The following is a 23,625-nucleotide window of genomic DNA, read 5'->3' on the forward strand; positions in this document are numbered from 1 at the left end:
ATGAGTTAATGTGCAAAGAACTAAGAACCAGGCCTTTCACATAGAAGTATTAATACCTACATATAAAAGTTAATTAAGAACTGTTCTTTTTAATTGTAACCTAAAATGACTTTTTAATGAACAAAAAATTACGACACATGTCCCCAAAGTGTTATCTTATTCTCCCTTACATAGAAGCCCTCTTTTATTTTTTATTTTTCTCTCAATAAGCTTTTTGTCATTTAAAAAGATAATTAACAGTGATCTTAATGTAAGCCAAAGGAATCAAAATCAAATTCTTACGATATTACATGGATTTCATTTTCAAGTATGCTCTTCTAAAGTTATTTTTAAAGCACAGTTTCTTTACGTTCACGGGGAGAGCCCGTGAGGAGAGCCAGCCCTGGGAAGAGGGAGCCGCCTCCCCACAGGGCAAGGCCAGCTGGCCCTCTGGCTGCCAAAAGGGCTTCAGAAGAAAAGGGGGATTGGCTGGCCCACCCAGGGAGGCCCTGGCGGCTGCAGCAACAGCCCCGGCCACTGAGATCTCATCCTCCTGTGCCCAGCTCCTGGTTTAGACAGACGTAGGGGAGAAAGGCCTGTCGGCTCTCCCTGGTGGCAGAAACATCCCCTCCCTGGGAGCCCAGACTGGTGGCCCTGGGTCGGATGACATGCGTGTACCCTGCACAGTGGGGCATGTGGGGAAGCACAGGAGCCAAGAGAAGCCACACAAAAGAAGAGGGCAAGGCTGAATGGGGCGCCACAAGACCCCGGGTTTCACTGGGGCTACAGCCTCTGTCCTGGGACATGGCCCTGTTGCAATAGGAGAAAGACAATTTGGAAACAGGAACTACTGAGAAGGCAATCTTCCGAGAGCTCATTAGTAAAGGTCCCAAACCCAGAGAAAAAGACAAGTAAGTAACCCCTTCCGAGTTCAGAGGGAGAAGGGCAGCCAGGATGCTTGCAGGTCAGGAGAGATCAAGGGGACTGCTAGGAATCCAGGATTAGGATTGCTGAGAGGCATCCTGCAGCCCTGAGAACCGAAGAACAGAGGACTGGAAAGTTCTGGAGAGAGTGCCCGCCAGCTGGAAGCGGCCAAGCCTTGTCACCAGTCAGTGTAAGCATCAGGGCCAGACAGGCCAGTCTGAGATCTAAAACGATGATGGTGGCTCTTCAGAGAACATGTATGTGTCACTGACCCTTCTGGCCGTGGGCTCCCGGGAAGCTCTCAGAGGAGCGAAGAGCCCCAAGTCCAGTGGATGCCCTCTGGAAAGGAGCAGGTGGGAAAGGCCACCCAACATAGCGATAGGAACAGGGGAAAAGGCAGGGTGAGCACATGCCAGGGAGTCTACGGACCTAACACCAGGCTCCTGGCAAACCTGAAGGGAAGCCAGGAAGCCTGAGGTAAGTGGCCAGAACACGGACAGGCCCCGCACAGGGGGCGCGGGAGGAGGGCCCCAAAGCAGAAAGCAGGTTGTGTGCATCTTCTCATTCCCAGGGCCTAGTAACCCCCCCAACAAAGGCCTATGGTAACCCCTCACTAGATGAATTAATTTACTCCTTCCACATGGATTTATTTCAGTGCTAAGCACTAGGAATACAGAGGTGAATAAGAAAAAGCCCCTGCCCTCGTGAAGTTTTCAATCTAGGGAAGGGGACAGAGCACTCAGGGAAGAGTAGGATAAGAACTACAGACAATGCTAAATACCAGGAGGCTGATAACAAGGTGCTGGGCGGAGGGTGCAGGGCTGGGGTAGAAAGGGAAGGTCTCTGGGGTAGTGCATTTAAGCCCAGCGCTGCGGGATGTAAGGGCCCTTCAGGAAAAGGCACAGAACAGCAGGTGCCCGGTCAGGAGCTGCCTGAGCCCTGCAGCAGCCTAATGACTCCCTGCTGCCAGCACTGGCCCTTCAATTCTCCAGAGCAGAAACCATCTTTCTAAACACACTGGCTCCAATCCTTCAGCTGGACCCCAGGGTCCTGACGACAGAGCCCCAGCTTTCCCATGAGGCACAAAAGGGCCTCCATAAGCTCAGCCCTTCCTCCTGTTCCTGGATCTTCTCCTTCCTCCATCGCCACACAGGCCATGCAGGGGGCTCTGTACTGTTTCCTCCACCCACCCACCCACTTCTGCTTGTGCTCTAAGGCAGCTTAGGTGCCAGCTCCACCAGGTCGTCTCTCCTGAGGTGCCCACTAGCCACACAGGCCTCCTGCTAGACAGACTGCTGCTCACTACCCACACTGCACCTGGACTACCTCAGTGTCACTCTGCCCTGTAAGACTGAGAACTCATTAAGGGTGACAACTGCATCTCCTTTATCTCAGTCTAACCAGGACCCAGCAAAGCACCTGGCACATAAGATGCCAATGAGTCTTGAATGAACCCAGCGAGGTCTTATTTTGCTATTGGTTCACAACCTTGGGTAGATAAGAATCACCTGGGAAGATTTTACAACATACCAATGGGGAGGAGGGGCAAACCGATTAAATGAGAATCTCTGGCGGTAGAACCGAGGAAAAGATATGTTTTCAGTTGACCAGATGTTGAACCGCTGACTTACAACCATGTTTCTCAAAGCTAAGTCATAACCTGACTCATCTGGAAAGCTTAAAAAATGCTGATTCCCCACGCTAAGTGTCTGCTAGGTGTCCGCTCCGTGAGGGTCTCCGTGGAGACCGAAAGCTGTACCTCCACAGTTCCAGGTGATTCTCACATCAGGCCTCTGGAGGCACTGTCACAGCTGCTGAGACAGCAGGAAACACTAAGTGTTTTATGCACGCTGCCTGAACTAAGACTCATACAGACCCATTTTACAGATGAGAAAACTGACTGGGAGGTCTTTCAATGGTGCAAGGTCACACAGTAAGTGCAGGGAGAAGGGTCTGCTAGTGTTTCTGAAACTTTCCCGGGAAAACTATAATGACGCTGTAATATAGTAAATGTACACACACGTCTGTATACACATATACATAGCTATGTTAGGACATCTGTTAAGAATACATACTCCTAGGTCCCTCGAGGAGGGAGCTGGGCACCTGCATTTTTTTTCCCCCCTGATTTTGGGGGGAGGAAGGGATAAGGCCGGTTTGTCATCACTGCACCGCAGTGCTGCCTCCTGAGCAGCAGAGGGCGCGCCTGGCCGCTGCCAGGTGGCCACGGCCGACCCAGGCCCCAGAGAGAGGACCGGTCCCAGCTCAGGACCCTGGAAGCTCCTTAACCGCACTGCCGCTTCGCCCGACCTCGCCAAGCTGGGACGCGGGCACGCGCCCCACCCCGCGCAGGGGGGTTCGAGGGCAGCGCCGTGTCCCGGGCACTCGAGGCCGTCAGGGTCCAGGTGCGTCCCACTCCAGGTGTGTCCCAGGCCCGGCGGCCCCCCGGCGGCTCCCCTGCAGCCCTCTTACTTGGCGTAGTAAACCCAGCCGTCCTTGGTGGTTCTCTGCTCCCAGCCCAGGGGCAGCTCGTCCTCGCTGTCCGTGTCGTCCAGGCCCGCATAGCGCAGGGCTGCCATGGCGGCAGAGGACACGCGGGCCACCCTGCAGTCAGCCGCCCACTGCCGGGTCTCGCGCCCAGGAACTCACTCCCGCTTCAACCGAGAGCCGCGCGCGTCCGGACCCAAACGCTCGCGCCTGCGTACTGCACCGCGCGGAGCCGCTCGGTCGGCTCGGTCGCTGTAATCCAGTTTCCGGATTTACTCTGCAGCTCGCGTGAAGGGGGCGGAGCCAGAGAAGAATGATGGTAAAAACGCCGAGGAGGTTGCACTGCCGCTCAGCTGGAAGTAAAATCTGGTGACATTCTATGATTGTGGAGACGGAGCTAAGCTTCCTTATCCTCCAGGCCGCAGGGAAGGGGCGTTGACGTCCAGGCACAGCCCGACCCCCACCCCGTTGCTGGGCGACCCGTAATCACGTCCGCGTTATTCTGACCAATCCTGCAGGAGCTCTTGCAAGTGGCATCTTGGGAAATGTAGTCCAGGCCCAGCCAGCCTACGCAGAGGAGCAGAAAGAAAGGATGGCAGGATGCTGATATTCTGGACTCTAGCTTGTCCTTGTTTTAGGACGTTAGGAAGAGTGAACGTTCCTGCTCACATAGTTTCCAGACCTTTCCATCACCCAGGCTGATTCCCAAACGTATTTGTGCCTGTAAACACAATGTTACAAAGCTTGGAGACCTTTAAAAATGCAAATTCACTCACTTGATTAACCAGCCTTGGAGAAGTCTCCTACATCCACAGCATGGGTCTGTTGGTAATAAAGGGCTAACGTCGAAGAATTATTTATCTGCACACGCCGAACTAAACCGACAGAGCACCACATCTTATGCTTCTGTCACTAGCCCTTAGTAAAATGCCTGGACCAACAAGTTCATTAAATAAAGTGAATAAACGAATGAATAAATGTGGTACCTTAGGTTTAGCCCTCTATAAATCAACCTGGTTTGAAACAAAATTCCATATTTACAAAGTGGCTGCTCTGAAGACCTCTTCGACCGCCTACAATTGTCAAACGATGTCCTCTGTCAAAAACCGGCAGCATAGCTTCAACTTGGCCTTGCCCAGGGTGTTTTCCAGATCATCCCCTGCTTGGAACTTGCTCCACAGCCCATCATTACAAGGAAATCTACTGACCATGATTTCTCTGGCCTTGGTCTCGGAGGAATGCAAGTCTCCTTCAAAAGAACTACTTACTACTTGTTTTCGTCAAGTCCTGAAACTGATATTCTCTGCTATTCTTGCTTTGTATGCTCTTCAGGGGAGAGAGTCATTTTACTTTGAAAAATCAGAAGCAAACTTAATGAAAGCATACTTTTATTTTAACAGGCCCACTATTCCATCTCAGACCTATTGAAATATGACTTTCAAAATCCATGTGCATTTAAATAAGCTACCATTAACTTGTTGCTCTTCTGTGAATTTAATCCCTGGCCCCTGTCTCCGAAACCAATTTATTCCTTTGGTACATATGAATAAGAAATTAGGTCACAAATTCCCCCAGTGGTGAGGGGAATGCGGGTGAATGGAGTCAAACTGATTAGCCTCAGTGTCTCTACTCATTATCTCTGCCTCTGCTCAGTTCCTCAAGGACTAACCACTTAGATTTTTGTCTTGGGTTCACCCTCACCAGAGCTTCTACCAGCACTGTGACTTGGCAAAAAGGTGGTATTATAGTATGGTATCTTCCCCAAACAGGGTAGAGGTCCCCTTGGTAAAATTCTCAACTTTTAGGCCAACCCTCTGCTCTTCCCAAACTTTAACAATTCCCTCTATATTTCTCCTGCTGTGGACACCAGGGTTTTTCAACCTCAGCACTAGTGACATTTGAGGCCAGATAATTCTTTGTTGTAGGGGACTTTCCTGTGCATTATAGGACATTTAGCAGTATCTCTGGCCTCTACCCACTAGATGACAGTATGCCTCCCTTCCCGTAGCTGTGACAACCAAAAATGTCTCCAGACACTGACAATTATTCCCCCAGTTGAGAACTACTTTTCACCACTGACAGTATGTCATATATTACTAACTCAAAAATCAAATGCTGAGATTTATTTAAGGCATTGAAGAGCCCAGTTTTGGCCAGAAATTCACAAGATGGTCCTCAGACACTGCTGGTTCTGAAGTAGATTCTCTAGCATTGTTTGAGAGCACCTGCCTCTCCGATTCCTAGTTCATCCACAGGAGACTGAAACAAACTGACAGAAGTCTGGCTGGGTGGCCCAGACACCAATAACGTTCCCAAATGCTTGTAATGACCTCATTTGATTTCTCTCTTCTGCACCTTACCTAAGGCATTTGGGGACTGTGAGAGTAGGCAAGCCAGACTTCAGGATTTCTACCTTTTGGGTTCACGCAAATGGATATTATTTTAGCCGTACTTATTTGACTGCAAGCCACAGAGACTCGTTCAAAAGTTTTCGATCAGGGTGCACATGAGCTAAATTAGAATGTTATCAGGGCCTGAGGGAGCCCAAGGAGAGGCCATTTTTTTGTTCGTTTTGCTTTTTTCCTCTCATGGGTTTCATGGACACTTGTTCCTTCTCCGTCTGCTCATGGGCTACATTTTCCTGCTCTCTTTTTACTGGCTTCCTCTATTTAGTCCTAGTTTCTGTGCCCCTTGGAATTTAGCTTGCACATGGCTTTGACTTCGGTCTTACAAGGATCTGTCAGAGGACAAGCCCTGTTTAACTTGTAAGATTATTATAGGTTTGAGGAGCCGTAAGTTTGGGAATGATCCAAGATTTTCAACATGTACCTCTAAGAAGTCTAAAGAATGGTTTGCTTTTGTGAAGTCAACTGAATCACATAGATTACTACTACTAGTGAGGAGGCCAGAAAAAGAATTCACTGTGTGATTACACAACTGCACACCAGATGGCCCTATCTGCCCATGTTTTTCGAAGACGAAAGCCTAATTCTTGACAAGGATTTCTACATTTAAACTGCCTTTTCGTTTTGATCGATCACTTGTGCAGTAACTGATAATTGATGAACATGAGATTGAACACTTTTTGCTGAAAGCAATTTGGCCTTACTCATGGAGTGGGCACGCGTTTTGGGGTACCATTCCCAGAGCCACGCTTCTTTAGTTCATTATCTTTACCACGATGATGGGCATTTCTGTCCCCATCATACATGCAAACACCCCACCAATTCTGCAAAACCAACCTTAACTGAAGTCACCATTTCTTGAGAAATTCAGCCTTGTGCTTTGCTGCCAAACTCAACATGCTAAGAAGACCTAGGAAGCTTCTTGGCTCTTCTGATAAACTTCTCATGGGAGGTAACCCAGAAGGACAAATATTGAACAGCATTCTTAGGGAAAACTCTCTTCTGGCCAATGTGTTTATATTTTACTTATTCACTCACACAATAAATATTATGTCTCTGAGAAAAATGAAACACTCCCTGTATCTAGAAATCAGTCGATTCAAATAAGACCAACAGACACACAAAGAACTATGAACTGAGGCTTCTAAGAGAAGTTTAAACCAAGACTTGTAGGTATGGAGAGAGGGGAGAATTTCAGTGGGAGGGTTTCCTGTAATTTACCATTGGAACCAAACTCAGCTAGTGTGTGTGACAGAGGCCAAGTCACTTAACTTTACTAAGTTCATTATTATCAACCCACTTTTTTACAGATGACCAAACGGGGGCACAAGCAATTTAAGTAATTTGCCCAAACTCCAAACAAGGTTATTGGCCCCAAACTCATCCTCTTAACCAAATGCCCTGGGGGCTGCCTTTCCAGAAAAGGGGGTTTCCAGTGCTGATCCTCAAGGAGATGCCCAGGGGTTTTCACTCCCGCGTGGGAAAGTGAGAAAAATAAGGTTGAATAAGTGAATTTTTCATAAAGCTAAATATAGTCTACTTAAAGTACTGTCCTTTTGTTTTTCTATGTGATTAAGCCTGTTCTACTTTTATTTACTTTCTGCTTCTCTCTCTTTTTCTTTTTTGAACATGACTTTTTATGAAAGATGCATTTCAATCATCCAGAAAAGTTGAGAGAACAGTACAATGAATACTCATACTACCCCTCCCTGTACACACACCTAGATATAGTCACTGTTAACCTTCTGCCGTGTTTGCCTTAAAGAGAGAGAACCTGATTCCCCGAAGCAGTAGGAGAGAGTGATTCTGCCTTAGGGAAGTCCCCAGGACGAAACAGTTACGCTCACTTTCTCGCGGGCCACAAGGAGGCACTCTCGCCTGCGAACTCGCCACATCCATTGACCTGACTTCTGGAAATCAGACCCTTAGGTTTGGAAATTTCATTTGTTCAGTTTATATTTAAAGACCTCACGCTTCAATGTAACTTTCGTGTAGAGTTGCTGACTTGCCAACATTCACAAAATTGTTTTTCAGCCTAACTTTCATTCCAGGCTACTTTCTGTCCTGCAGGGAGAAAAATCGCCCTCCAGGGGGCAGTTGTGATTCCCCCAACACTTGAAAATTGCGGTGAGGAGTCCATTCTGTTTAAAGTCTTCCACCACTTTGTTTAGAGTGTTTCATTTTGGCAGCCAAAGCTTCCAAGATGGCATTCTGATCCTCAGCTGTCGTTATCTTGCAAATATATTCTTCCAAACACTCCAGGCTCTGGAGCTCAGGATTCACCCCAGATTCTGCCAGAGGGAGTAGGGGGACATAAAGAAAGGAAAGCCGGGCCAGTGTGGCGCAGTGGTTGAGCATCGACCCATGCACCAAGAGGTCGCCAGTTTGATTCCTGGTCAGGGCACATGCCCAGGTTGTGGGGCAAATCCCAGTGTGGGACATGCAGGAGGCGGCCAGTTGATGTTCTCTTTCATCAGTGTTTCTGTCTTTCTCTCCCTCTCCCTTCCTCTCTCTCTAAAATCAATAAAGAGAGAAAAAAAAAAAAAAAAAAAGGAGTGATGACTAAAAGGCATTCAGCACAGTGCCAGGCACAAAGCTCTATATTATTTTTATATATAGCTTACATATATATATTAGAATATATATATTCTATTACAGTTGATATTTCAATATTATTTCATATTGGTTTCAGGAGTACAGTATAATGGTTAGACAATTATATAATTTACAAAGTACTCCCAATTCAGAAGTCTGCCCTCATAATATTTTTGAGAAAATTAAGCGGTATAATGAATAGAAAGTTCCCAGTGAAATGCCTAACACAAGTCAGGCACTCAATAAACAATCATCATTACTGTCTCTCTCTCATTATCATTATTACTTTTACCACTATTTCAAATGCTTTCAGCAGTTCTCAACCTGTGGGTCAGGACCGCTTTGGGGGTCGAACGACCCTTTCACAGGGGTCGCCTAAGACATAGCAGTAGCAAAATTACAGTTAGGAAGTAGCAACGAAAATAATTTTATGTTGGGGGTCACCACAACATGAGGAACTGTGTTAAAGGGTCGCGGCACTAGGAAGGTGGAGAACCTCTGCTATATCTGGTGCGCGTATTTAAAGGACACACTAAAATGCAAACTGAAACAGAAAGGACCCATGCTGTGTATATATTTTGTAGCTGCACTCATCTAAAACAACACACATTTATTTTTTCACAAATCAAGAGAACATTTATAGTGACAGGGAATTTAACCAGCCTGATTTCGTTCCTCTGGACAACGAAGCATGTTTTGTTGACCTAGCAGAAATAAAATGAATCATACCCCAAAAAGTCATTTCCCTGCCACGTTTTCTCATGGGCCAGCTACTTAGAACTACGAGCTAATTCTTAAAATAAAAGTCAAAGAGACAGACTAGGTGTATTCCTCATCGCTGTGTGTGTGTGTGTGTGTGTGTGTGTGTGTGATGGAGGAGGCGATGGGGACTGTGTGTGTGTGTGTGTGTGTGTGAGATGGAGGAGGCGATGGAGACAGTGTCTGTGTGTGTGTGTGTGTGTGATGGAGGAGGCGATGGGGACTGTGTGTGTGTGTGTGTGTGTGATGGAGGAGGCGATGGGGACAGTGTGTGTGTGTGTGTGTGTGTGTGATGGAGGAGGCGATGGGGACTGTGTGTGTGTGTGTGTGTGTGTGTGATGGAGGAGGTGATGGGGACTGTGTGTGTGTGTGTGATGGAGGAGGCGATGGGGACTGTGTGTGTGTGTGTGTGTGTGATGGAGGAGGCGATGGGGACTGTGTGTGTGTGTGTGTGAGATGGAGGAGGCGATGGGGACAGTGTGTGTGTGTGTGTGTGTGTGATGGAGGAGGCGATGGGGACAGTGTGTGTGTGTGTGTGTGTGTGTGTGTGTGTGTGATGGAGGAGGCGATGGGGAGTGTGTGTGTGTGTGTGTGTGTGTGTGATGGAGGAGGTGATGGGGACTGTGTGTGTGTGTGTGATGGAGGAGGCGATGGGGACTGTGTGTGTGTGTGTGTGTGTGATGGAGGAGGCGATGGGGACTGTGTGTGTGTGTGTGTGTGTGTGAGATGGAGGAGGCGATGGAGACAGTGTCTGTGTGTGTGTGTGTGTGTGATGGAGGAGGCGATGGGGACTGTGTGTGTGTGTGTGTGTGTGATGGAGGAGGCGATGGGGACAGTGTGTGTGTGTGTGTGTGTGTGTGATGGAGGAGGCGATGGGGACTGTGTGTGTGTGTGTGTGTGTGTGTGATGGAGGAGGTGATGGGGACTGTGTGTGTGTGTGTGATGGAGGAGGCGATGGGGACTGTGTGTGTGTGTGTGTGTGTGATGGAGGAGGCGATGGGGACTGTGTGTGTGTGTGTGTGAGATGGAGGAGGCGATGGGGACAGTGTGTGTGTGTGTGTGTGTGATGGAGGAGGCGATGGGGACAGTGTGTGTGTGTGTGTGTGTGTGTGTGTGTGTGTGTGTGTGATGGAGGAGGCGATGGGGACTGTGTGTGTGTGTGTGTGATAGAGGTGGCGATGGGGACAGTGCCTGTGTGTGTGTGTGTGTGTGTGTGTGTGAGAGATGGAGGAGGCGATGGGGACAGTGTGTGTGTGTGTGTGTGTGTGTGTGAGAGATGGAGGAGGCGATGGGGACAGTGTGTGTGTGTGTGTGTGTGTGTGTGATGGAGGAGGCAATGGGGACTGTGTGTGTGTGTGTGTGTGTGTGTGAGAGATGGAGGAGGCGATGGGGACAGTGTGTGTGTGTGTGTGTGTGTGTGTGTGTGTGTGTGTGTGATGGAGGAGGCGGTGGGGACAGTGAGGTGCCTGGCTTCTACAGTCGGGCAGAACTGCACTGGAACCTTCATTTCACCTCTTAGTCCCAGTGAGTGCTGGGGTAAGACTCTTAACCTTGACCTCAGCTGAGAACACAAGGGTAATATATTACCTTCCTCCTTCAAGCTCCAAATCTCCTCTTTTTAAAAATATTCTCCTAATCTTTTCATCTTTGCCTTTCTCTTCATCCCCGAGCTTTCTACACCTCTGATACCAGCAGAAATAGCCCTGCGGTGCAGGTGCAGGCGGCATAATGGATGCCTACTGCCTGTGTGCCAGTCTGCTCCGCCACCGCTGGGCCAGCAGGCTGGACCTTCGTGCCCCACCTGGAACGTGAGGGAGCTGCTAACGCCTGCCCCCCGGGCGTGGGTAAGGACTACATGACAAAGCCTGGGGAGTGCTGCCAACAATGAGTGCTGCATAGTAAGCATAAAACAACCGGGAACAAACAATAGGACTTTTCAGGCACTACGCTGGAAACTTTATATGGATTATTTAATGATCGCAAAAACACTAGAAGATGGATGCTGTTATTTTCTCTATTTCACCGGGGAGGTAAGGAAAGGCTGGTAGCTTTTCTAATTTAGTCACGGCTCAGAAGCGCTAGAGCCTAGGTTCAAACCCAGACAATGTGCCCCGCCAGCTACTGTCTTATCCGCTACTCTGTAGCACCAACCTGAGTCATCTGTGCTACTAAAGGTAGTTAACTCAGTTGTTGAACTGCCTTCAGTTTTTGGCAGCATTTTAAATCATCAAGAAATTATTGTGTTCACTTGCTGTACCAAGCACAGAAAAACCTCACAGGGTTAAAGAGATGGCAAATAATGGCCAACATCATTCAATTCTTATTAAGCACATTACAGTTGTGAAACAGAGGCTTCGAGGGGTTAAGCATTAAGCAGTAGCAAGTGACAGAGTTCTGGTACCCCAACTTGTAACATGATGTCACACTGCTTCTGAAGATATGGTCCCTGGACATAAGGAATGTGTGGTCTGCCCAGGTAGATAGACAGCACCTTGACCTTGCCTGCCCAAGTCCTTGCTCCCTCCAACCTCCCACCCCCTTTTTACTTCCATCCTCAGAACCCACCCTGTGCAGCAGTTCAGACTCTGGGATACCCATGCTAATACAGACTCTGGGATACCCATCAATAGTTTCCCCCTCCTACTTGCTAATAAGAGCCTTTGTCTGGCAGCAATGTGCACCACCCCAGGTATTCAACCCCCATCATTCAAGTCATTCAAGGCAACCCATTCTCTTGGCCTGTGATTGGTCAGTGGGTACGTGTATAACCCAGTTGTGGCCAATGAGATGTTAGCAAAGCCTTCTGGGAACTTCTGGGAAGATGCTTCTTACTGAAAAAGGGAGGGTTTGGAAAAGAAACTTACATTCTACTTGGAACTCTGTGGTGTAAAGACGTGGTGCTGGAGATTGAGGCAGCCCTCTTAGGAGCTTGATGGAGACACTGTTGACCAACTAAAGCTAGCAGGACAGTTGGATAGAAGAGAACCTGGGTCTTAGATGATGCTGTTGAGTCCTGGTAATCAATCAATCTCCTTCTGGTTGGGGCCACTTTGAACTGGCTACATGATTTCAAGCTAAGTGCACCCTTACAGGTGTGCACACTCACTCCCTTGATGGAAACAAGCTGGCCCAGGGAGGTGGTCTTTTCATGCATGTAGTCTGGCTCTCCAGACTGGCAGCCCATCATTCCACATGCCAGACTTGGGGTTCAACTGGCCTCGGAAGAGCTTGCCTTTCCTGAATAGCAAGCACACCAGGGTCAAATGTAGCACATGTTGGTAGCATATGGACACGTGCAATGTGTTTTTAACCTCTAAAACCATTGACACTCCAGATACCTTTCAATTGACTTGAGTAACCAGGGTCTGATTCGTCACAGACGTCTGTAAGTCAAGGGCTGTTTCTTCTATGGTAGCTTTCTTTGTGACAAACACCAAAGAGTATTCGGATGGGGAACCAATGAATGAGACTGAAACCGTAAACATGAGTGGTGTTGGCCTGCCTATCTGACCTGACTCCTCCTGCTTGCCTCTCTCCAAACTCAGCTTCTGCCACTCGACCCTTTCTCTGCCCTGTAACCACGGAGGTTTATGGCCATACATACTGTTCTCTCTGACTGAATTGCCCCCCATTCCTCCTGGCCCTAGTTAAGACCTGAGAATGGTCCCTCAAAGCTCAGTACCAATATAGGTTCCTCTAGGAAGCCTTTCCACTTTCTAGAACCTTCATTATAGTTCACTAACACCCTATATGCCTCCTTATAGCACTGACCTAGAGTTTAAAACAGCGGTTCTCAACCTGTGGGTCCCTACCCCTTTGGGGGTCGAACGACCCTTTCACAGGGTCACCTAAGACATAACAGTAGCAAAATTACAGTTATGAAGTAGCAACAAAAATAATTTTATGGTTGGGGGTCCCCACAACATGAGGAACTGTATTAAAGGGTCATGGCATTAGGAAGGCTGAGAACCACTGGTTTAAAACATTGTTTTAAGTGAGTTACCCATTTAATGTCTGATTTACTCAACAGAATGTTAGTGACATTAGGCAGAGACCATGTTTTAGTCATCACTATATCCCTAGAACTTACCGTGGTGTCTGGCACATAGTAAGTGCTCAGTAAAATACTTGCTGGGTGAATGGCTGCTCCCTGAAGAGACGTTAAAATGGTGCGGACATTCCATCATTTAAGATGCTCTCAGATCCAGTTAATGCATCACCACTAGAAGTTACTTATATGATAATAAAAAAATATCTCTCGTAACCAGAATGCCTGATTTAGAGTGCTTTTGGGGCTGGTAATTTAAGGACCCGGGTTTTTTGTGTTTTTTTTTATCCTCACCCGAGGACATTTTTCCATTTTTTGCACAGATAGAGTAGGAGGAAGAGAGAGAGAGAGAAACATCGATGTGAAAGGGACACATTGAGTGGCTGCCACCCGCACGACCAACCAGGGCCGGGGACAAACTGCAACCAAGGTACATGCCCTTAGCGGGAACCGAACCCGGGTCTCTCCGGACCGCAGGCCAACGCTCTAACCGCTGAGCCAAACTGGCCAGGGCAGGACCCGGATTTTTTGTATCCTTCTTTCTGCTGTTCTATGTCAGGACACTGGCTCCTTTTCTTGCTCTGGCTGCATTCATGGTTCCCGGATCGCTGCCACAGTCTAAAATGGAGAGATAATATCCGGGGGCAGGAAAAGGGAATGGCCCCTTCTTGTGCCCCTGTTCACAAATGAAGGGACTCTCCCAAGACACCCTCATTGGCCAGAATTGTGCCACACACCATCCTTGAACTGATCATTTGCAAGGGAAATAGCGTTCTGTTTATTCAATCAGACCAAGGTGGTTCGCCTCAGGCCAGGGCAGGGCCCAGTTACATCTAACCCCAAACACCACCAGGACTATATTAGCAAGGAAGAAGGTAGGGATGTGGGGGTGTCTGTGTCTGTGTGACTCTGATGCTCAGAGTGAGAAATTTTATAAGCATCCAAGAATGCCTGCCACCCACCCTCATTGTACCTCTATAGGAGGGAATTCATTAGGAGAAATGTCAGCATCAAAATGCAGTGTGCAGCCAAGGGAGAAAAGTGATTCCAGAGAAAAACGCATCGTGGTATTACATTGTTCAATAATGAATTTGGCCCCTATAAAATATTCACCCTTTGTAATCTCTTCCTCATTAACAGTACTTCTAATGTATGCCCCCTCAGCATCGATATCTTCTTGATTGGTCTGACTGATGGTCACCGCAGTGAACATTTAACAGTATAATGCAAAAATAATCAATGTAAACTGATTGCAAAGCAGAATTGCACATTTTTCCAAAAGGGTGGGCTTTCATAAAATCAATACAGGTGATTTCAGAAAACTGCTTCAACTGCAGGCAAAGAAACTCATGGAATACACTGGTTAACAACTGAGTTGGATCAAGGATGATGACAAACACTTAAAAAATATATTTGGATTAAAGGGCTAGAGAAATAGGCCAGTTTGGCTCAGCGATTGGAGCGTCGGCCTGCGGTCCAGTGAGACCTGGGTTCAGTTCCCGCTAAGGGCATGTACCTCAGTTGCAGTTTGTCCCCGGCCCTGGTTGGGTCATGTGGGTGGCAACCACTCGATGTGTCCCTTTCACATCAATGTTTCTCTCTCTCTCTCCCTCCCACTCTATCTGAGCAAAATGTCAAAGTCTGTCCTCGGGTGAGGATAAAAAAAAAAAAATACGGAGAAATAGCACTGTTAAAAATTCATAAAGTTCTTGAATCTTGCTTTTGCCAATGAGACCTTCTTTATGTTCCTAATATGCAAGTCAATTGTGAGGGACATGGTCTAGAATGCTCTCATATAATTTTGCGGGAAAAATGAACCATCCCCTTCTTCAAAAATAAGTGTGTGACTCGTTTTTTATTCTAATATTTAGCAAAGTTGCTATTATGACCTACATTTGGATAAATAAACTCTGTTCTTATAATTTATAGCTATAGTTTTCTCCCCATTTATAACACAGTTTTGGCTTAAGGCCTCACTTAAGAGAGCAAATGATCTTGGGATAATAAAGACCTAGTGTATGTTAAAAGGATGGTTATAAAGATTCTCTAGAAGCATGGGTAATTCTTTATGATATGATACTAAGTGTAAAAACGTGGGGCACCAAAGACTATACAAGATCATTGTAACCATGTAAAAATATTTATATATTTGGTTAAGAATTGAAGGCAAACCTAAAAGGATTTACATATGGCAGTATTAAGGCCAATTCTCTTCCTCTTCCCCCCCCCAAGTATATTTTATTCTTAATAATTTTTTGCCAACTAAACAATAAGCCCAGAAAAATAACCCAATATGCCTTTGAGCTAGTTAGTCTATTGTCACAGCCATGTGGTGTGTTGATTAAAGATGTTCCTGACTTAATACTCACAGGACATGAAAAGCAGCCTCTAAGGTGGCCCCCAGTGACCCCATGCCATCGGGTAATACCTGTCCCTCGAATGCAGACTGGATTGATCGACTTTCTTCTGGTGCATATAACGTGGCAGAAGAAATGGGATGTCACGTCCCAGATGAGGGCACTAAGAGCCTGTGGCTTCCATCTTGGATGTTCAGCCTCTCCCCCTTTGCTCACTCACGTGGAGGGAGCCTCCATTTGCCGTGTTACGAGCTGCTTCACAGAGAGGCCTGTGTAGCAGAGATCTGATATCTCCTGCCAGAGCCGCATAAGCAAACTTGAAAACAGGTTTGTACCATGCACGTGCGCACCCCCCCCCCCCATCACCACACATATGTCCCAGTTAAGCTTTGAGATGAGTGCAGGCCTGACCGACACCCGGATGGCAGCCTGGTAAGAGACACTGAGTCAAAGGAGACCAGCTAGGCCACACCTGGATTCCTGACCCACAGACAATGTGACATCACTAAAGTTGTCTTTTTTTTTTTTATCCTCACCCAAGGACATTTTTGCATTTATCTTCAGATAGAGCGGGAGGGAGAGAGGGAGGAAGAGAAAGAGAAACATCGATGTGAGAGAGACACATTGACTGGTTGCCACCCACACAACCCCTACTGGGGCCGGAGACAAACTGCACCGAGGTACGTGCCCTTAGCGGGAACCGAACCCGGGCCTCTCTTGTCCATAGGCCATCACTCTAACCACTGAGCCAAACCAGCCAAGGCATTAATGTTGTCTTAAGCAGCTAATTTGGGGAGTCATTTGTTACAGACACAGATCACAAATAATAAAGGTTTGCATTCAAATCTCAGCAAATTTGTCCTTTAGGGGTATGACAATTCGTGTGATTTACCAATAACTATGCATAAAAACATTTTTAAAACTCTGGGTTAGAGTTGCTTTTTAGAAATCAGCCCTGGCCGGTTTGGCTCAGCGGTTAGAGCGTCGACCTGCGGTCCTGAGAGACCCGGGTTCGGTTCCCGCTAAGGGCGCGTACCTCGGTTGCAGTTTGTCCCCGGCCCTGGTCGGTCATGCGGGTGGCAGCCACTCGATGTGTTCCTTTCACATCGATGTTTCTCTCTCTCTCTCTGTTCCTCTCTCTCCCTCCCACTGTACCTGAACAAAAAAATGGAAAAATGTCCTCGGGTGAGGATAAAAAAAAAAAAAAAAAATCAATAAATGTGCCCTGGCCGGTATTGCTAAGTGGTTAGAGCATCAGCCCGCAGACCAATCAGTCACGGGTTCAATTCTGGTCAAGGGTGCAATTCGTCCCCGGACCTGTTGGGTTGTGCGAGAGGCAGCCACTCGATGTGCCCCTTTCTCATTGATGTTTCTCTCTCTCTCTCTCTCTCTCTCCCTCTTCCTCTCTCTCCCTCCCACTCTATCTGAACAAAAATGGAAAAATGTCCTCGGGTGAGGATTAAAAAAAAGAAATCAATAAATGTGATGTACATAGTTTTATATAATAGTAGTATTAATGACTATCTTTATTTGATAATAAAAACCACACAAAATAAAGTTTAAAGTACTATAGATAATTAAAAAATAAATACGTCCCGACCCAGTTCTTCCTGTACTTACTGAGGAGCTGAGGGTATGGTGGAGAAATCTAACAACTTTGGAATCAGAAGCTGTACATGCCAAAGCCAAATATGGGTGGAAAGTTCCATAGGTTTCTCATGGGGAAATCTGGATGTCTGACTGTCCGATGCAAGCGTTGGGGATTCTTTTACTGCAGAGGTGACCTTGACCCATACGCAGAGAAATCCAGCTAGAGGTTGTAGGCTTGGATTTCTAGTGTAGGCATCTGGAAGAAGAAACAGATTAAGGAGATTGTGAAGAAAAAGAATACTGTCTACAGTGCTTTCTGGTTGATTCTGGCCACGGCATTGGCATGGATAACTCACATGGTTATCACTCTCTATTTCAACCTACTGCCAGTTGTCCCCAAGGTACAGTCATCCCTGGTTGACAGCCAGCTGCTCTATCGGATTGTCTTCTGCTATTTGACTTTGGATTCAGTTACTAATATGTATTTCCACCCAGGGCTGCTGAGATGAAGTTTTAATATTGAAAGCCAATATTTATTAAATATTTAATAGGTCCCATGCACTGGTCAAAACTTTTGTATACATTACCCAACCTACACTTTAAAGAAGATACTAGGCTCTTCTTGAAAGTGGCCTGAGGCGACCTATGAAAAATGTTCACTTTTCACTTGACCCAGAAAACCCCAGATGCTTCTTCCCACCCTCCCCACACCCCTTCCCTTTGAGGTTTGTCAATCTAACAACCAATTTGTACTTCTTAATTCCTTCACCTTCTTTTTTTTGTTTTGTTTTTTTTTTATCCTCACCCGAGGATATTTTTTCCATTTTTTTGTACAGATAGAGTGGGAGGGAGAGAGAGGAAGGGAGAGAGAGAGAGAAACATCGACGTGAAGGGACACATTGAGTGGCTGCCACCCGCACGACCAACCAAGGCCGGGGACAAACTGCAACCGAAGTACGTGCCCTTAGCGGGAACTGAACCCAGGTCTCTCTGGACCGCAGGCCGACGCTCTAACCGCTGAGCCAAACCGGCCAGGGCAATTCCTTCACCTTCTTTACCCATTCTCTCTACCCCCTGCTCCTCTGGCAACCAACAAAATGTTCTCTGTATCTATGAGAATGTTTCTGTTCTGCTTATTCATTTTGTTTGTAGATTCAATTGTTGATAGATATGTATTTGTTGCCATTTTATTGTTCATGTATTTGTTGTTGTTCTTCCTCAAGAAGACCCTTCAACATTTCATATAATACTGGTTTAGTAGTGATGAACTTCTTTAGATTTTTTCCGGTCTGGGAAACTATTTATATGTCCATCGATTCTAAATGATAGCTTTGCAGGATAGAGTAATCTTGGTTGTAGGTTCTTGCTTTTCATCACTCTGAGTATTTCTTGCCACTCCCTTCTGGCCTGCAAAGTTTCTTTTGACAAATAAGCTGACAGTCTTATGGGAACTCCGTTGTAGGTAACTAACTGCTTTTCTCTTGCTGCTTTTAATATTCTCTCTTTATCTTGAAACTTTTGCATTTTGATTATGATGTGTCTTGGTGTGGGCCTCCTGGAGTTCATCTTGTTTGGGACTCTCTGTGCTTCCTGGACTTGTATGTCTGTTTCCTTCACCAAGTTAGGAAAATTTTCTGTCATTATTGTTTCAAATAGGTTTTCAATTTCTTGTTCTCTCTCTTCTCCTTCTGGCACCACCAAGATGTGAATGTTGGCACGCTTGAAGTTGTCCCAGAGGCTTCTTACACTAGCCTCATTTTTTGGATTCTTTTTTCTTTTTGCTGATCTGATTGGGTGTTTTTTGCTTCCTTATATTCCAAATCAATGATTTGCTTCTTGGCTTTACCTCCTCTACTATTGAATCTCTATAAATTATTCTTTATTTCAGTTAGTGTCTCCTTCATTTCTGACTGGTCATTTTTATGCTCTTGAGGCCCTCACTAAGTTCATTGAAGTTCTCACTAAATTCATTGAGCATCCTTATAAACAGTGTTTTGAACTTTGCATCTGTTAGATTGCTTATCTCTGTTTTGTTTAGTTCTTTTCCTGGAGTTTTGTTCTGTTCTTTCATTTGGGACATGTTTCTTTGTCTCTTCATTTTGGCTGCCTTGCTATGCTTGTTTCTATGTATTAGGTAGAGTTGCTATGTCTCCTGAGCTTCCTAGGGTGGCCTATTATAGTTGGTGTCCTATAGGGTCCTGTGGCACAGCCTCCCTGGTCTTCCAGCTGGGCCCTCAAGGTGCACCCCTCATGTGGACTTTACACCCTTTGTTGTAATTGAGTCTTAATGGCTGTTGGCACATGGATAAGAGAGTTTTACTCAGGCTAATCAGCTGCAAGGACTGGCTGTGCCCACTATCCACCGACCTCTGACTACCTTGGATGATCAGCTGTGCAGGGGCCCAGCACAGAGAGCAAGACTTACTTCAGCAGGGCTCTGGTACCCACTGAGTCCATTCCTTGAGTGTGTCACTTGTGTTGATGGTTGGGTCGTGGTGATTAGCAGTGTTCTGAAGCTGTCCACTGGGTGTGCTGCCTCTAGGGCCAGGTCAGCCTCTTCCTGTGTTCTACCTGGGAACACCAGGCATAAGCTACAAAGTGGTCTGCAGATGGCTGCTTCTTGTGCTGGGCTTGGATGTACCCAGGCAAAGCCAAGTTGTGAACCAAGACTGGCTGCTTCTAGTGCCAGGCCTGGGGCCACTTAATGAGAGGTATGGGGCTCGCTGAGACCAGATGCTTCTTGTTTGAGAGAATTTAGGAAAATCTGAAGCAGGATCCAAGATAGGCCATTCCTATGGTAAAGCCTTTGGAAATAGCTTAGGTGGCCTGACAGTTGGGAGGGCCTCAGGGAATCATCAGGTTGGGGCAAATAGTGTGAGCTAGGTTGCTGGAGTCTCAGATATGGTGGCCCTCTGCTGGTCTCGTGGGGGAAGGGTTCACCAAAGGAACAAAGGCCTCCAACAGCACAGCACGTCTGTCCAGGAGAAGGCTGCCTCTCCAGCCCTCGCCTCAATGCCAAACAACTCAGTTCTTCCCTGTATGTCTCTGGTGCCTTTCGAGCTGCCTCCCCCACATTGGAACTCAGAGGGAATGAGTCCAAGTAAGTCTCTGCGTGGGCCCTTTAAGAGGAACTGCCTGGTGCTCCCGCAGCCTCAGCCTCCCTCAGCCTCAGTTCCCGCTGGTTTAACAGCCAGAAGTTATAAGGGCTTCTCTCCCTGTCACTGGAACCCTGAGCGGGGTGCCTGGTGTGGGACGAGGACCTCTCACGCCTCAGGGAGGACCTTCCCAGCTAAAGTGTCCTGATTTCTATCTGCCACACGTGGGTGTGGGGCCAGCCCATCCGCCCCTCCTACCAGTCTCCATGTGGCTGCTGCTTTAATTCCGTGGTTGTGGGACTTCCATTCAGCTCGATTTCAGGCAGTTTTGAATGATGTTTGTTCTGTAGTTTAGTTGTAATTGTGATGTTCACTCTAAATATTTTAAAACATACTTGTGCTTACCTATAATTTCTTGAACATAATAAAGGCTTATTAATTTTTTTAATCCTCACCCGAGGATATTTTTCCATTGACTCCTACATAAAGTGGGAGGGAGGAAAGAAGAGAGAAACATCGATGTGAAAGAGAAACATCAACTGGTTGCCTTCCGAATGACACCGGCTGGGGCCAGGGATTGAACCTGCAACCAAGCTACGTGCCTTTGACCGGGAATTGAACCTGTGATTCTTCAGTCCAAGGTCCGACGCTCCGACTGCTGAGCCAAACTGGCCCGGGCTCATTACATGTATTTGAATGAAAAAAATCAGGAAATGTTATTAAGGCCAGCATTTTCCTCCACTTATTCATTTCTCCTGAGCCAACAGTACAATCATCTCCTCGTCTCTGTGCTTTTTTTTTGCTTTCCTGGGGATCAGTTACTTGCAGTCAAGCGAGGTCCAAATATACTAAATGGAAAATTCCAGAAATGAACAATTCATATGCTTTAAATTGCACACCTTTCTGAGTAGCATGAAGAAATCCTGGAGCCATTCTGAGCCACGCGATGAAATCTCTCGTTTTTCTGAGCAGCCAGGGAAAATCTCAGCTCCCTTCTGAGTGGCCCCATGAAATCTCGCGTGGTCTCTGGCTCTGTCCTACCCAGAATGTGAATCATCCATGTGTCCTGCGTCTCCACGCTTCATACGCTCCCGTTACTCAGCAGCCGTCTTGATCAAGGAGTGTTGCAGGGCTAGTGTTCAAGTCACCCTTATTTTACCTAATACTGGCCCCAAAGTGCAAGAGTAGTGATCCTGGCAATTCGGATATGCCAAAGAGAAGCCATAACGTGCTTTCTTTAAGTGAAAATGTGAGTGCAGTTTAATACAATACTTTGAGAGAGAGAGACTTTTGTATAAACTTTTTTTCAGTATATTGTTATAATTGTTCTATTTTATTATTAGTTATTGTTCGTCTCTTCCTTGTGCCTAATTTATAAATTAAGCGTTATCATAGGTATGTATATATAGGAAAAAACAGTATATATAGTGTTCAGTACTATCCACTGGGGGGCTTGGAACGTATCCCTGGAGGATAAGGGGGGACTACTGTACGTAAGAAACATTTTCGTCTGGACTATGGACACCTGTGAGACTGTAAGGCTTCAGGGGCGTAAGTCAGGTTTAGCTGTCTTTGCGGGGTAGTGTCTGGTAAATTGAAAATGTGGAGTCTGGAAACATTTTTAGATTTGACTGTTTTTTGGCATCCCAACCCAAATTTGGCCATTATTCAATTTTCTGGTTTTGAATGTGTTCTTTAGTTATGAAAGATACTACCATGGGAAAAACTGGGTGAACATTAAATACAGGGAAGCGGAGTTGCAATCAGAAAAGTAAAAAATTAAAAAAGGTCTAAAAAAGATTCCTTAGGAGGTAATAATGAAAAAATAGTTGAGAAACATTGCTCCCAGATAATGTTTGGTAGGTAATAAATAAGGGTCACTCTGACAGTCTGGGTAGATTACATTGCTACCCATTGCTAAGGTGTTCAAGGAATAATCAGAGATCTGGTCCTACTTGTCCATTTGAGAGATGTGGAAACTGAGATCAAAGAAGATGCAATTGCCCTGAGCCATTCAGTGAATCTGTGGCAGACCCAGCACCTAACTGGTAGCATCTGAGACCAAGACTAGTTCTCTCAATTTACCCTCAGCTTCAAACAAGCACTTATCAAATGACTGTTATGCCCCTGTTTTCTTGGTCATGCTCTCATTTAATCTCTACAACATTCATAATCAGAACCACATAAACATGAGCCCGAGTTGGCAAAAAGAAGCCTTAGAAGCAGCACAGCTCCGAGCACGTGGTCAACTTCTGAACACAGATGTGTCTCGTTCTGCAAGCCTGTGACTTAACTAGGAATTCATTGAATGTGTAAGCAGCCTTTGAGCAGGTCCTGAAATTTTTGAGGTATGCACCGACTTGCTTTAAGAGAGATTCTCATAGAAGTACTCGTAAAACAGCGATCTTCTCTGTACTCTGAAATTACACAGAACAGAATCTTAAAATTCAGTTACCCCTGATGGAAACCTACTACATTGGTGTGATTACCAATGATTTTTGGAAGTTCTACATATGCATTTACAGGATCTACTTACTAGAAGGAGGGCAGTTATTAAGAATAACCACTTGACTTTTTGATTTGTCATATTCCAGCTGCTATGCTAATAAACTCAAATAGCAACTAAGAAAGTTTTTGTTTTTTTTTTGCTCAAGTACAAATCATGCAAAAGAACAGAGATAGAAGGGCAGGGGGAGAAAAACACTGTGCAGTAAACACATAGAATTTTTTTTGAACTCTGAAGAATAGTATTTTATTGACAGTATGGACTTCATACATACTCATTATCAGTGTCTTGAAAACCAAAAACTTTCAAAGTCAGCAGCAGCTTCTGCAAGTACAAAAATACACATTTATCATTTAACAAATGGTAGTAAAATTTGTCAAGATATAGTACACAATTCAAAGCATTTTAGATAAAGCATCCGTCTAACATATTATATAGGTTAACAGAGCACATAAAATGACATTTTCTTCACATCATACAATATAATACTTTATAGCAATAGTAACAAACGATTCACATTAAGTATTGCAGGAGTATCTAAGGGAAAACAGAGTGTAGAAATGGTTATTTAAGAACCTTAACATCTATTTTATTCTATGCTTTAAACTGGGCGAGTGATTACCGACTCATCAGTATGGGGAGGGGGGACTAGAACTGTCATTTTGTGAAGTAGAGAAGAAACTTCTGCCACAAAGCAAGCTGAGAACTCCATTCACAACTTGCGGTTCTGACAGTAGCATTGCCCTAAGGGTAAGGAAATGCCTGCTGCCCGGATGTGCCACAAAAGATGCATATGGACACTCAGGAGCCTCACTATAGGAGTGGTCGGTTACAAAGTGACATCTACTTCACATCTGTGACTGAGATGGCCAGTGTCATG

General features: G+C 46.0%; 1 protein-coding gene across 10 annotated transcripts in view; it reads right to left on the bottom strand.

Moving 5' to 3' along the window:
- WWOX (WW domain containing oxidoreductase) overlaps positions 1-3,618 on the bottom strand; it is a 954,172-nt gene extending 950,554 nt beyond the window's left edge. For all 10 annotated transcript variants that reach the window (XR_004961188.1, XR_004961185.1, XR_004961184.1 and 7 more), the window contains exon 1: positions 3,376-3,618. Coding sequence is in view for 4 of the 10 variants with exons in the window: in XM_036276000.1 (XP_036131893.1) it covers positions 3,376-3,482 (107 nt within the window). In the remaining 6 variants the exon portion in view is untranslated. The remainder of the gene's footprint in view (positions 1-3,375) is intronic.
- Between the last annotated feature and the right edge of the window lie 20,007 nt (positions 3,619-23,625).

Source organism: Molossus molossus, unplaced genomic scaffold (genome assembly GCF_014108415.1).
Source record: "Molossus molossus isolate mMolMol1 unplaced genomic scaffold, mMolMol1.p scaffold_m16_p_21, whole genome shotgun sequence".
Taxonomy (NCBI): Eukaryota; Metazoa; Chordata; class Mammalia; order Chiroptera; family Molossidae; genus Molossus; species Molossus molossus.